The sequence below is a fragment of the Opisthocomus hoazin genome, chromosome 21 (genome assembly GCF_030867145.1).
Source record: "Opisthocomus hoazin isolate bOpiHoa1 chromosome 21, bOpiHoa1.hap1, whole genome shotgun sequence".
Taxonomy (NCBI): Eukaryota; Metazoa; Chordata; class Aves; order Opisthocomiformes; family Opisthocomidae; genus Opisthocomus; species Opisthocomus hoazin.
The window spans coordinates 10758648-10771132 of NC_134434.1; the positions used below are offsets into that span (position 1 = coordinate 10758648).

The 12485-nt window shown below is 45.5% G+C and overlaps 1 protein-coding gene across 2 annotated transcripts in view; it reads right to left on the minus strand.

The window, feature by feature from the left end:
* PRKCA (protein kinase C alpha) overlaps positions 1–8132 on the minus strand; it is a 160880-nt gene extending 152748 nt beyond the window's left edge. Inside the window, exons 1-2 of one of the 2 annotated variants that reach the window (XM_075441308.1) lie at positions 7842–8132; positions 4469–4500 (exon numbers count right to left, since the gene is read on the minus strand). In XM_075441308.1, coding sequence (XP_075297423.1) covers positions 4469–4500; positions 7842–8014 — 205 coding nt within the window. In that variant the 5' untranslated portion in view covers positions 8015–8132. The remainder of the gene's footprint in view (positions 1–4468; positions 4501–7841) is intronic. The other variant, XM_075441309.1, reaches the window with a different exon arrangement.
* Positions 8133–12485: the final 4353 nt, after the last annotated feature.

The following is a 12485-nucleotide window of genomic DNA, read 5'->3' on the forward strand; positions in this document are numbered from 1 at the left end:
ACCCAGCATGACAGAAGCTGTTCCAAAAACCTTACCACATCTACTTAAGAAAAAGTTCAACATTCAGAAAAAAATAGTCTGAAAATAAACTGAGGGAAGATAGGAAAAAAAGTGGAAAGAGCAACAGTTTCATGGATCAGCTAAACATAATAATCTGCTTTAACTGATTTCTCTCATTTTTATTTATATAAATTAGAAAACAAACATGGAACTCTTCCTTAGCTAGTTATTACCCTTAAGACAAACGTATTTCAAGGCTAAACTATAGCAGAACACTGGACTTCAACAGACCCTGCAGAAACCATGTAAAAGAGGGAAAACTTGCAGTTAATAACTACAAATTTTGACCATTTGAGAGAGAATTAACAACAGGCCCTTAATCAGGAGCACGAGCTGATCGCATTTATATGATTAACCAAAAAAATTTTCACCTCAAGGAACTAACTGAGCCTTCAGTGCTGAACTTCAACCAACCTCTAACAAAGCATAAACACATGTTCCTCAACACACATTCTTCACGTTAGTGAATCACTGTTTGTCATGCTCTGTTCACCAGAAAAAACTTTTCTCACAAATCAAACAGAAAAAAACTGTTATAAGGTTATACACAGAGTGTAACAGTGACTACCAAAAGAATGACAAACCCAAAATTCAACTTAAAAATTTGCTTAATTTAAAGCCTGCTTTGTTAAAAGAGGAACTTTCATACTGTGGCAGACAGAGAAACGGTTTAGATTATTCCATTTTTCGCATTCCTCTTGCAGTATTTCCCAGTGCAGAGAAAAGCTTTCAGCACTACAGACAGCTTGCTGTCCTGCTTGACAATGGAAGAAAACAAAACGAAGCCATAACTCAAATAATCTTACCATCATGCTTTCACTACCACAAAGACAATCAACAGAAAACGGCAAAACAAAACAGCATAATAAGGACTCCTGCTTCAAATGCACAGAATTTTAGGATAATTCATGCTTGTGTAAATCAACGATAAAGCACAAATCTCAAACAGCTAAAGGCTTCCTAATAAAAGGAAGCAGTAAAAATACATTTCTTAGGAGAAAGTTAATCCAGCTGAACCCTTTCAAGTTCATTTTCAAATTCACACATTACTAAAGACAGGCCCCGACTTCTTCCACTGCTACTTCTTGACCCTAAACCCTCTCTCTGAAAAACTGATTTGCGACAACGCAACAGAATTCTGCAGCCTCTCCATGAAATAACATGTCACAACGCATAGCTGTAGACATAAGTAGCCATTCTGAACATGTTTGTTAGTGTACACAGTAGCTAGCCACACTAGAATACATGCATTAAGACAGACAAACGACTTATGGACTGTCTCTTGCTAAGCATTTGCGCGGTAATAATGCAATTGCAACCTGAACCTCTGCTGTTATTGTCTTTTGCAAATTCACAGGGATCCCATAAAAACAAGGAGAAATAAATATTTCTGTGAAACTTTCTAACAAAATAAATGAAAATATTTCTCTTTAATTCCAAGGAACTCATTTAAATGTTTTTACACAATGCTGAAGGTGAATGCTACAGCAGAAACACAGGCATTGAAATCAGACACAGAAATTATTACATACAATCAAAAACATGTTCCAAGGCTCAAAGCAAGCCTGATGAAAAAAGGTATTAATGGTCAAGAAAAAGATCATTATGGGCTAGCATGAAGTTGTAATGTAAACAAAATCTAAATTTGAACATAACATATAAGTCCTTTCTTTTGAGGGCATATCTTTAAAAATAAAACTAGAACTGCATTTTGTGAGATGCTTTTTAAAGGAAGTTTTGAAAACATATAAAAGCATACTGTGTTAGCTGCAATGTTTAATACTGCATAAACACCAATTTCGGACTTTTGTCTAATTAAAGAACTACTCACAAAAATATTCATAGAATAATTGCAGTTTCTCAAAAGTAGAAACATCATTTGAGTTTGATACACTATTATTATGGACCTTTCCTCTTCACTTTGGAAACAAAGGCCAGGGAAATTTAAAACAACTTTGGAAATCATAAAACCACCCAACTGAAACCTGCCTGACACCAGGTTTCTGTCTAGCAGGAGGTTTTACAGTGCTCTTGAGTAAAGACCTAAGAAACTTTCTTATAATGGAAAATGTGATGGACCAAGAAGTGTAGTTATACTAGGAGCTGTCACTGTGATATTCTTTCCTTTATGTCATACTGAAACTTCCATTTTGTTCTTCATTTGTCATTCTTTTCTGTAAAGGTAGTCAATTAAAGAAACTAGGGGTTTTTTTTGCATCCTACCTTCTGGTTTCACACTTTTTTTTTAAATTCATGTTCTCACTAACTTTGATCACTAATTTGTCTTTCCAGCTTCAGCTGGTGACTTCTTAGAAGCTTCAGAAAGTTGAACTGAAAAATTTTATTCACCTGCTTAACTTTGTCATGAAAGCTGTATTTTTCAAGACTATTCTCCTGAGAATATGATCTCTTTGATTTTGATTACAATCAAATTTAATGAATGACAGCAAAAACCCCACTAAACATTATTAGTGTACCAACAATAACTTGCTACAAACTACATAAAATTTGAATATTTCTTAGAGATTTTGACTCTATAACAATAGAAACAAGAACACTGAATACTGCAGTCCCCATCAAAGAAAAACTGCAGAATCTTGCTCTGATGCATACAAAAGTCAGGTCTGAACGTATTTAGATTGCTCTAAAGTATCACTTCAGAAGCATTTCAAAATAAATCAAGCTCCTCTTCTACTCTTGGTTGTGTTCATGCATGGCGTTTGGAGGGAAGATGAGACTGAAATCAAAATTTTAGCTAGCTTTATAAAGATTACTCCTCATCCAACAAAACTATTCCTAGCTAACTAGAATTACAATGGTAGAAGAAATTCTCGCCACATAATCCAAAATACTGGAAATGAACCACCATACCAAATTGGATCTATGGCTCAGATCGGTGAATCGCCTCCAATTTGAGCCACTAGCTGCCTGGCTGGAAGACAGGAGAAAGCTGACACTGTACAAACTGCAAAGCTGAAGATAGATAAGTGTATAATTTAAATGTAGCCTCACGTATTTTCTGTATATGAATGGACATCTCTAATGAACATCTAAATAACTCCTTAACTAGGAACCACTGAGCTGTCCTGAATGGAATTCAGGAAACACCGTTCCACTCCCGACTGAGGACTACAGACCGAGCCATAGCACCACTCTGGATGTGATGAATAGAAAAAACTGGGGGATATCTGCAGAATTCAGTATTAACATCTTGGGACATAGAGGAATTTGTATACAAGATTCATAGTAAAACCACGGTTACATGCCTGCCTTAATAAGGCATGCAGTGGTTTCAGTGTATGTGTCTCTCCGCAAGTTTCTACTTGCAGAAAGAAAAATATTTATTGCAACATCTTTAAAAAGCATCATTCTTTTACATTCAGTTTCTCAGAGGTTTAATTTCAAGAAGTATCAACTAACATCAACTTTCACAAACATGCCACGGAACCCATATTTTCACCAACTACCAAGTAAAAGCAACATTCAGGATACTCAAATATGCTCTAAAGCATCAGCAAATAACCATTAAAAATGTAATGAAACAAACAACCAAAAGGCTAGCTAATGAGTACACAGTGTACATCTGCAGGTGAAACGACAGGGAAGAAACTGGGGGAAGAGAAAAGGGTAACAAAAAGCCTCATCCTAAGTAGGTAAACATATGACATAGAAAAAAATAAAAATAGCTGGGTGTGGTTATTTTATGATTAAATGCTAAATAACAATAAGAATTTGGCAAAAAAACAAAATATGTGAGAATGCAGCATATCACACTCTGGCTTTCATGTACATAGTTATCTTCCATTACAGCAGCTTTCAGTTTCTCAAGGTTGGTAGAATTTATTAAATCAGTGATTTTGCAGGGGTGGATTTCTTTGTAATCAAGTATTACATAAGGCAGAAAAATGCTGCTTGTCCTAAAATGTAGCTCAAACTAAAGGTCCTCCTAAACATACAGCGTACAAAAATTAAAAACAGGGAGTTTGGGTTATGAAAAAAAGCCATATGACTAAAAAGTGAATCCATTTTCCAAAACGCCCACACAGACAAGAGCTTCTGATGGGAAAAATAGTCTCTGCAAAAGCTAAATTGCACAAATTATTTTCACGAAAAGTTAGAAGCTGCACTACATGTGGATTATATGACATTTACCACGATGGGATTTGAAAAAACCAAACAACTTTTTGTGTTATTACAGTATGAACAATTATTTGATTGTTCAATATATATGATATAAATACCAATAGTTATTTCATTGAATAATTGTCTGCCTTTAGAATTTACATAGGCAGCAATGCTTGCTTAGTTTTTCCAGGCTTGTTTCCTTCTTGCTGCAGACAAGTTTTGGCTGCCTTCAGAGTAAGATGCAACAAAGTGCGCTCTAGCCAACAAAGCAGTTGTGGCTTACCTTGGCACTGAAATCCTTGTTTCCCAAATCCCCTGCATAAAAAAAGAAAAGAAAAAAACTGTCTTAGTATGTTTAGTTATAATTTCTTCTCACCAATCTATAACAACATAAAAATAGCTTCACATTAAATTACTTCAGGTTTTGCAAAGACAGCAACAGATTTCAGAATATACAACACAGACCAGCCCACCCATTTCAAAGCAGAGGACAATAGCCATCACCAGCTATGTAACTTCAGCTTCTGGCAACCATTTTTTTATTTTTATTATTTTACAAGATATTTTGGATCTACAATTGTCATCATCTGTGATTACTGCATAATATTTCAACTCATTTAATGCCACATGTATACTTAACAGCAATGTAAAATACTCCAGGTTCTAGCAAAGGCCCACAAAACAAACCAGACATAGTTTTCCATCCAAATTTTAGGATTGCATGCCAATGCTGCTATGTGGCTCAGCTGGAAACCAGTTGTTTGTTGTAGAAAGGGGACAGGTGAAAGGTTTTGCTTGTTTCAATACAAATGAGAAGACAGGCCCATTGGTTTCACGCTGATTGTTCTTCCAGCACCCTTGCTTCATTACCCTAACGAAACACAAAATGTGCATGTAATACTTTACCAACAAATACAGTGACACACAAGCACTGTATGTGGTATCCAGAGTTCCAACAGATATTATACCTCTGGCAAATTGCACTATTGTTGATTTTATTTGTTTGTTTATCTTTAAACATTCAACACTCTTTCCACAAAAATAAATGTTTTGAGTATCCTTCCTATAAACATTTCTCTGCATTTTCCCATTTTTCATTTGGAGAGCTGGAGCTCCTTGTGCCCAAAGACAAATGAACCAAAGCCATGAACTGCAGAAGCCAGCCAGTAGGCTGTATGCAATTAACAACATGAAGTTTAATTATGAAGTTTGTGGAAATGTTTTTAAAACAAATGTGTCTACACTTTTCCCACTTTATTTAGAGAAGGGACAAAACCTTTAGTACACTGTTACTTCAGGTGGAAACTGAAATGACACATCTTCGAGCTTTTCCATAAGTCTCTATGCAACAGTCTCTACCTGTTACTGTTATAAGCGGGCCTAAACTGAGAGAAAACAAAAACATGAAATTGTTTGTTTAGTTGGCAGCTTATGTGGCTGTACTATGCTGTCATTCTGCTGCTGTTGTCTCTTGTCTTCGCAAAAGTAAAAAGCATGTACTGCAAGTATGCAAATGCAACTGCAGGAAAGCTGACAGCAGGACTAAGAACATGAAACAGACTTTAGATAATTTCTCATCCTTTTAAACAGACTTATTTGTAAAGAACATTTCTGTATTATCTACTCTAAAAGCATAGCCTTCTGTGTTTGAGCTGAATTCACACACTAACCAGCTGCAGTCCGCTCCACTCCCTGATCAGTTACAATGTCTTTTAAAAAAATATCAACACTTCGCAAACAAAGCAGATAGGTGAGAGCTGTTTAAGAAGATAGGGAGGCACTAAACTATTTCGGTAAATATTACCTGGTCAAATGTAAACTAAGAAAACAAATCCATTTGTGTAGTTCATTGAAAGGCAGTATTTACTATTCTTTATACCTTAAGACATATATTAATTGCCATGCGTCACTTTGTAAATAGATGAAGCACTTTTTGTGGTGTATGATGCTTATTCAAGAGTTGTCCATCTTCAAATGAAGAAATGAAACAAAAGTTTTCAAGTTGTCAGATGCTCATTTGATGAATGTTAAGAGCTTCCTTCAACTCACCAGCAAGACAAGACGGAAGAGCCCAGCTACTCTTGCCACCTGTCAGCTACAGGATACCCTTCCCCTCTCAAATCCGTCCTGTCATCTCACGACAATATCCCACTTCGGTTTTTAATTATGCCAGATATCTGCACAAACAGTCCGACAATAACCATGCAGTGTTTTTTCACACCTCCCAATTCATTCTGTTTTAGATTAACTTTGAAGTAGTTTCTGAAGGTCTCTCTCTTTCACCACACTAAAATTTGCAATTTTTTTTTTCAAATAGGAAAACATAATTAAAAAAAAAACCACTCAAGAAGTTATCTTGATTCTTCTGCAGCGTACCATCTCAGTTTTCCCTCCTTTTCCTCTCCTTCCTTACTCGGCGATAATTTCTGGAGCAATCACAGCCTTTTCTTCAGCACACAAACCGAGGAAAACTCAGAAGGGAAGGCAGAGGTCTGTGCCCAGACGCATGAACGCAAGTGAGCAGAGCAAGACGCCTGCCGCAGACACCGAGCCAGCTGGGCGCAGACCCCTCCGGATCTTTTACAGCTCCGTCCACAGTAAATCACAGCCCTCCCTCTCAGCAAGGCAACCCGCAGCGCGGCCTCCGGCAGCGGAGCCGGGCTGAAGCCTAGCCCCGCTCAGGTGAGGAAGCCCGAGCTGTTCACCCTGCCCCGCGCACGGCGGCGGTCGCCCAGCCGCGGGGGCACCCGGCCGCGCGCCCCGCACGCCCACGCGCGCCGCGGGGCCGGGGAGGGCTGAGGGTGCGGGGCAGAGGCGAGCGGCCCGGCCCGCCGCGGAGCTGCCTCCCTGCCCAGGGGAGGGCACGGCAGCAACCCGGAGGTGTGTTTTTCCCCCTAACAGCTTAGTAATGAGGGTGTTGGTAGGAAGTTTTCCTCCCTCTCTCTCTCTAGCAGGAACCCTCCTCTTTAAAAACAAAATAAAATAATCCTTGCTTTCCTACGCGTGCAGTGCAGCAGCAGTGCCGCCGCCAACCCCCCCGCCGTCCCTCCGCAGTCGGGGGAAGGCACCGATCGCGAAGTTGCAGGCAGGGCTGCCGAAGTTGTGCCGCGCAGCAGCCCCCGCAACCGGCAGCAGGAACCCCCCGCCCCCCCCCGCGGCGCTGCCCGGGCTCCCGCCGCTACGGGAGGGCGGGCGCGGCGGAGGGGGCTCGGCGGGGGAAGGCAGCCGAGCCACGCAGAACCCGGCCCGTGGAGGGGACGAGCGGTGAGGGAATACGAATCTGGCCGGTTGGGGAAGCGATGTCCCCAGCGCGGGTCTTCAGCCCCAGCTCGTCTCTGCGGCATCGGCCAGCGCTGCCCCCCCCACCCCAAGCGCCGGCAAGCTGAGGGGCTCCCCCCGCCCCCAGAGCCGGCTGCGCCCAGACGGGGCACCGGGAGCACCGGCGGCCCCACGGAGGAGGATTCCACGGAGCCCGGCGGCCGCCCCACCGGGGCTCACCTGCCCGACCCCGGGGGCAGCCGTTCGCCGAATCCCGGAGCCTGGGCACGGCAGGGGGGTCCCGTAGAGCTGAGTGGCCCCGGGCGGAGGTGCGGGGCCGCCCGGTGGGTGCGGGGTGAGGGGGGGGGGGGGGGGGAAGGCGGTCCGGGGCCTCTCACCAGATGAAGTCGGTGCAGTGGCTGCAGAAGGTGGGCTGCTTGAAGAAGCGCGCGATGAATTTGTGCTCCTTCACCTCGTGCACGTTCTTCTGCCTCAGGGCCCCCTTGCGAGCGAAGCGCCGCGCCGCGTCCGGGGCCGCGCCGGGCTCGGAGCCCGGGAACACGTCGGCCATAGCGCCCTCCTCCCCACCCCCCTGCCGGGAGCCGGGCCGCGCCGGGAGTCGCCGCCCTCGACGTCCGCCCCGTCCGGCGGCCGCCGAGTCTCTGGCAACGGCGGCGCTGGGCGCTGCCTCCCGCTCCCGCGCCTGACGTCGGCGCGGGAGGAGGATCCCGGCCCCGCGCGGGGTGAGCGAGCCCCCGGCCGCGGGAGGGGCGGGGCGGGGAGGGGCGGGGCGGGCCCGGCGCGGGGCCGCCCCTCGCCGAGGGGAGCTCGCGCACCGCGGGGTGGGGGGGGCGTCAGCACCTGGCGCCGCTCGTCAGCGGCTCCCGCCCCGCGCGCGGCGGCTCCCCTCACCCCCCCCCCCCCCCCATACACACCGGCTCCCCTCACACACACACACACACACACACGCACACACACCGGCTCCCCTCACACACACACACACATCGGCTCCCCTCACACACCCACACCAGCTCCCCTCACACACACACACGCACCCCGGCTCCCCTCACAGACACAACCCGGCTCCACACACACACGCGCACAGACACAGAGACACAGACGCCGGCTCCCCTCACAGACACACACACGCACACACTGCCTTCGCTCACACACACCTGCACACACTCATGCACCGGCTCCTCTCTCACTCCCAGGTAACACACGCTGGCTCCTCTCACACGCGTTGGCTTCCCTCACACACGCACACACCAGCTTCCCTCACAGACGCGCACTCACAGGCCGGTTCCTCTCTCTCTCACACCCGCGCACCCACCCACCCAGGCTTCCCTCACACCCCCTGCACGCAGACCAGCTCCTCTCACACGCACACGCACGCACACCCCCTCGGCTCCCTTGCTCTGCACACACACACAGAGGGCAGCCGGCTCCCTGCTCTCTCTGCCTCACACACACAGCAGCTGTCTCCCTTCACACACACGCTAACGCAGAGGGCAGCTCACACACAGACACAGAGGTTCCTCGGTGTCGGCCGTGGACACCAACACCTTCCCTCCGAATCGGGCCCTGGCACCGAGCGGTGCTGCTGCCCTCCACAGCCCCGGGCCCGGGCAGGGGCCTGGCTGCAGCAGGCCTGCAGACCCTCTGCCATCACAGCGCTGCCTCCCTTTCACCTGCGCTCAGCACAGCTGCTGCACCGTGCCACAAGCACAGCCAGCGCCATGGCAAAGAGCACGGCTAACCTACACCCAGCTGCTCTCTGCCGCCTTCACGGCGTGCGCTTCCTGTGCCTGCCGCGAGAGATGTTATTCCACCACCACAACAAAGGCGCAGCCCAGATGCCCTCTTTCACAAACCTGTCCCCTTCCTGCAGCCCAGAAACCCAGCAGCAAGCGTGCGACTGCTGTTTGAGGCCGTGCTGAACAACCGTGCGTCGCACAGTGCCCGCCAGACGCGTGACGAGCAGAGTGGCCTCGCTGTCCTGCCGTGCTGCAATGTGGCACAGATCTGTCGTCTACCTTACAAATTACTACCCTCAACTAGACCTGTAGGAAACACACAGCAAGTCTTTTTCACTAATAAATGCATCCACAAAAGACCTTTTTACTACGTTTTTATGCTCCTCGCTGACAAGGTAATGAAGTATTCTGTAAAGCAATAGAACCGTGCGTCTTCGCTTACCCACATCACACACCAAATGTTCACAAGTCCCTGGACACAGCAACGCGGCCTGCCTATGGCATACACACATCCTCTCACACTGCAGTTTATCCAGCGTCTCCACACACTCAGAAAAACACCACGTAGTGACTGCGCGTGCGTGAAAACCCAACATAGGAGCTGAACAGAAAAACCACCTCCTAATCATAATTTTTAAAGAAATGTTATTCCCATGGCTACAAATGTCCACACAGGAAAATGGATGCTTGTGGAAAGTTCCTCTGCCCCAACACACCTACGTACCTGTGAGTCTGTCTGTGTGAGCACGTGAACTATGTTTTATTTGATGAGAATGAAAGCCAGCTAATTAACTCCAATGAAGTCCTGGCTGCTGACAGGAAAAGTGCGCGCAGACATTTACCACAGAGCAGAAATAGCTTGTTACACGCTATCTTACTCCTAATTTCAACACCCAGGTTTCTGGGTGCAGTCCGGTCGAACTGGTATGTCCACAGCGTTTCATCAAGTACCTGATGACAGAGATAGCCCCGCTTTGTTTCTAAACGTACAGGATCAAGCCAGAAGCTCTACAAACCGTTTCCATATGCCCTTGCTTCATAGACTTTCATTTTGCAAGCAACTACTCTCAAATTTGATCTAAAATTCAATAAAATACAAAGATTTTTAATTTGGTTTCTACCTATTCTACACATTTCAAATCCTTTATTCCTCCTCAGAGGGAATAGATTTTTCTTGCCTTAATTAACTTATGCCAAAGCATGAGGAGCACTAAGAAACATTTTGTACTCTCATTAAGTGTTCTATCAAGAAATATGGAACGTATTTATTTCTATTCCTTTAGTGCTGGATTACAAACATAGCTACCGCAGCTGGAGAATTGGGCTGAATCAGCCACAGCTCTTCTTGCGCCAGATTTGGGGCAATCCGTACGTTTGGTTGCTCCTTAGAGCCCCAGAAAGCTGCCAAATTATTCCGGATTCCAGTCTCTTTCCTGAGAGTGGCTCCAGTCAGGATCCATTCGCCAGAACACGGGCGACAGCCCCGGGCTCTGAGTTCCAGCACCAGCCGATCCCCTTGCGAGGCCCCAGCGAAGAGCTGAGCCCCCCACCCCAGTCGTGGCCCTACCAGATCACGTTAGCATCGCTTCACCCTGCCTCTGTAAAGCAACCGCTCTGCCTCAAACCTCCTAATTATTGGTACCTTGCAATTACACACCTTAGGCAAAAGAAAAAACCTACTATGTGTTGGAATCCCCAGACAACCATTCTAACACAGCCTTCCCCTTACTTCTGTATTTGGACACAGGCCATTTGGACAATGCTTTTTTATATAAGTGTCTGTATATATATATATACACCGTCCAATGTCATGATTCGCCGCTACGACCAACGCACTCTTACAGTGACACTGTGCAGTATTCTATTCACCAGATGCTTTCGGTATCAGCAGCCTCTTGCTGGGAGACTTTTAGTTGCTTGGGCACCCATTTTCCCTCCTCTGCACGCAGGTCCTGTGGGTGACACAGAAACTCACCCTTCCTCTGAGAATTGCTGGAGGAGAGATGTCTGCCAGGGCCTCCTGCACACGTACATTGCCACTGGCAGCCACGAATTGCTCCTCTATTTGGTTTGTGGGGTCTTCTGATAACAGATACACTCCTGTATGAATATTTGTATAATATCCTAGAGAGTTCATCCCTGCTAGAAATTCCCATTGGATGGTTTATGAGTTTTTCTCTGAAGAATTTGATAATTGCTGTAACAAGTACAACTTCTCAAGTCCTGTCTGTATTTGCACCAATACTGTCCTAGGTTGGCAAGTGCAAGCATCTGTGTTCATTCTGAAAGAGGTTTCTTTGAGTCATTCTGCTGCCTGCGAAATGCCTTCTCTCTTCACTCATCAGCTGGATCAGCACCCTACTTCCTGTATCATTTCTGGATCAAAAAGCAATTTAAAAAGTGTCTCCTTCCTAAAGGAGAAGTGTCAGGGATTGCTCTGTCCTCATCTGCACGCACTGCATCAGCTCAGCTGAGAGACAAAGCCAAGGAGAACACCTTCGTCAAGTTCCTTGGCAATCGTGGCTCTCTGTTTTATTATTTCCTGCTTGTAAGAAACATTCAGCGAGGAGGAATCACTTCCTCCTAGAGACCTATCAGGAAGTTCAGGACCTAATTTCTCCTCGCATTTCAAGGCAAATTACAACCACTTCCTTTTCCAGAGAGATATCAGAGTAAGTAGCTACTTCCTAAATCCCTTTTAGGAAGGATGGGTTGATCTTTGCAAACCCGCTGTCTGAATAGGATTTGCTTCACCGGGTCTCCTCTTCCAAAGGCCTCTCCATGCAGCCAGCTTATGAGACATTTCTCCCAGCAACGATTGTGGAATAATTACGTGCCATAATTAAGTCAAAAGCAGTTATCAGTTTCCACAAATACCCAGACTTCAGGGTTAAATTTCATAAGCCATGTTTTCCTAATTTCCTTTTTCCAGCCAAGACATTTTTTCTTTGAAATCACCTATGGAGTTCAGTTTTGAAGCTCCCTTTTGTAAGCTTGTTTGTCAGGTTTTGATCAGCAGCTATTAATTACGAGATAATGTCCACTGCTCCTATGGATTTCCAGATCCTACTGCACACTCAACAAAGCTGTTCATTGTTCTTACCCAGCCACTTGGCAACAATGTACCCTAAATGTTTCCAAAAGTTAGAAAAAAAGGTAGGATGTGATAACATAAATAGATACATTTGTGTGAGTGTTTGGATGTCTGTTACCTAGTGGGGAGAAGGAGGTAGAAATATTTTGTATTTCTCTGTATCAACACTGGTTTCTGCATCTTTCTGTGTC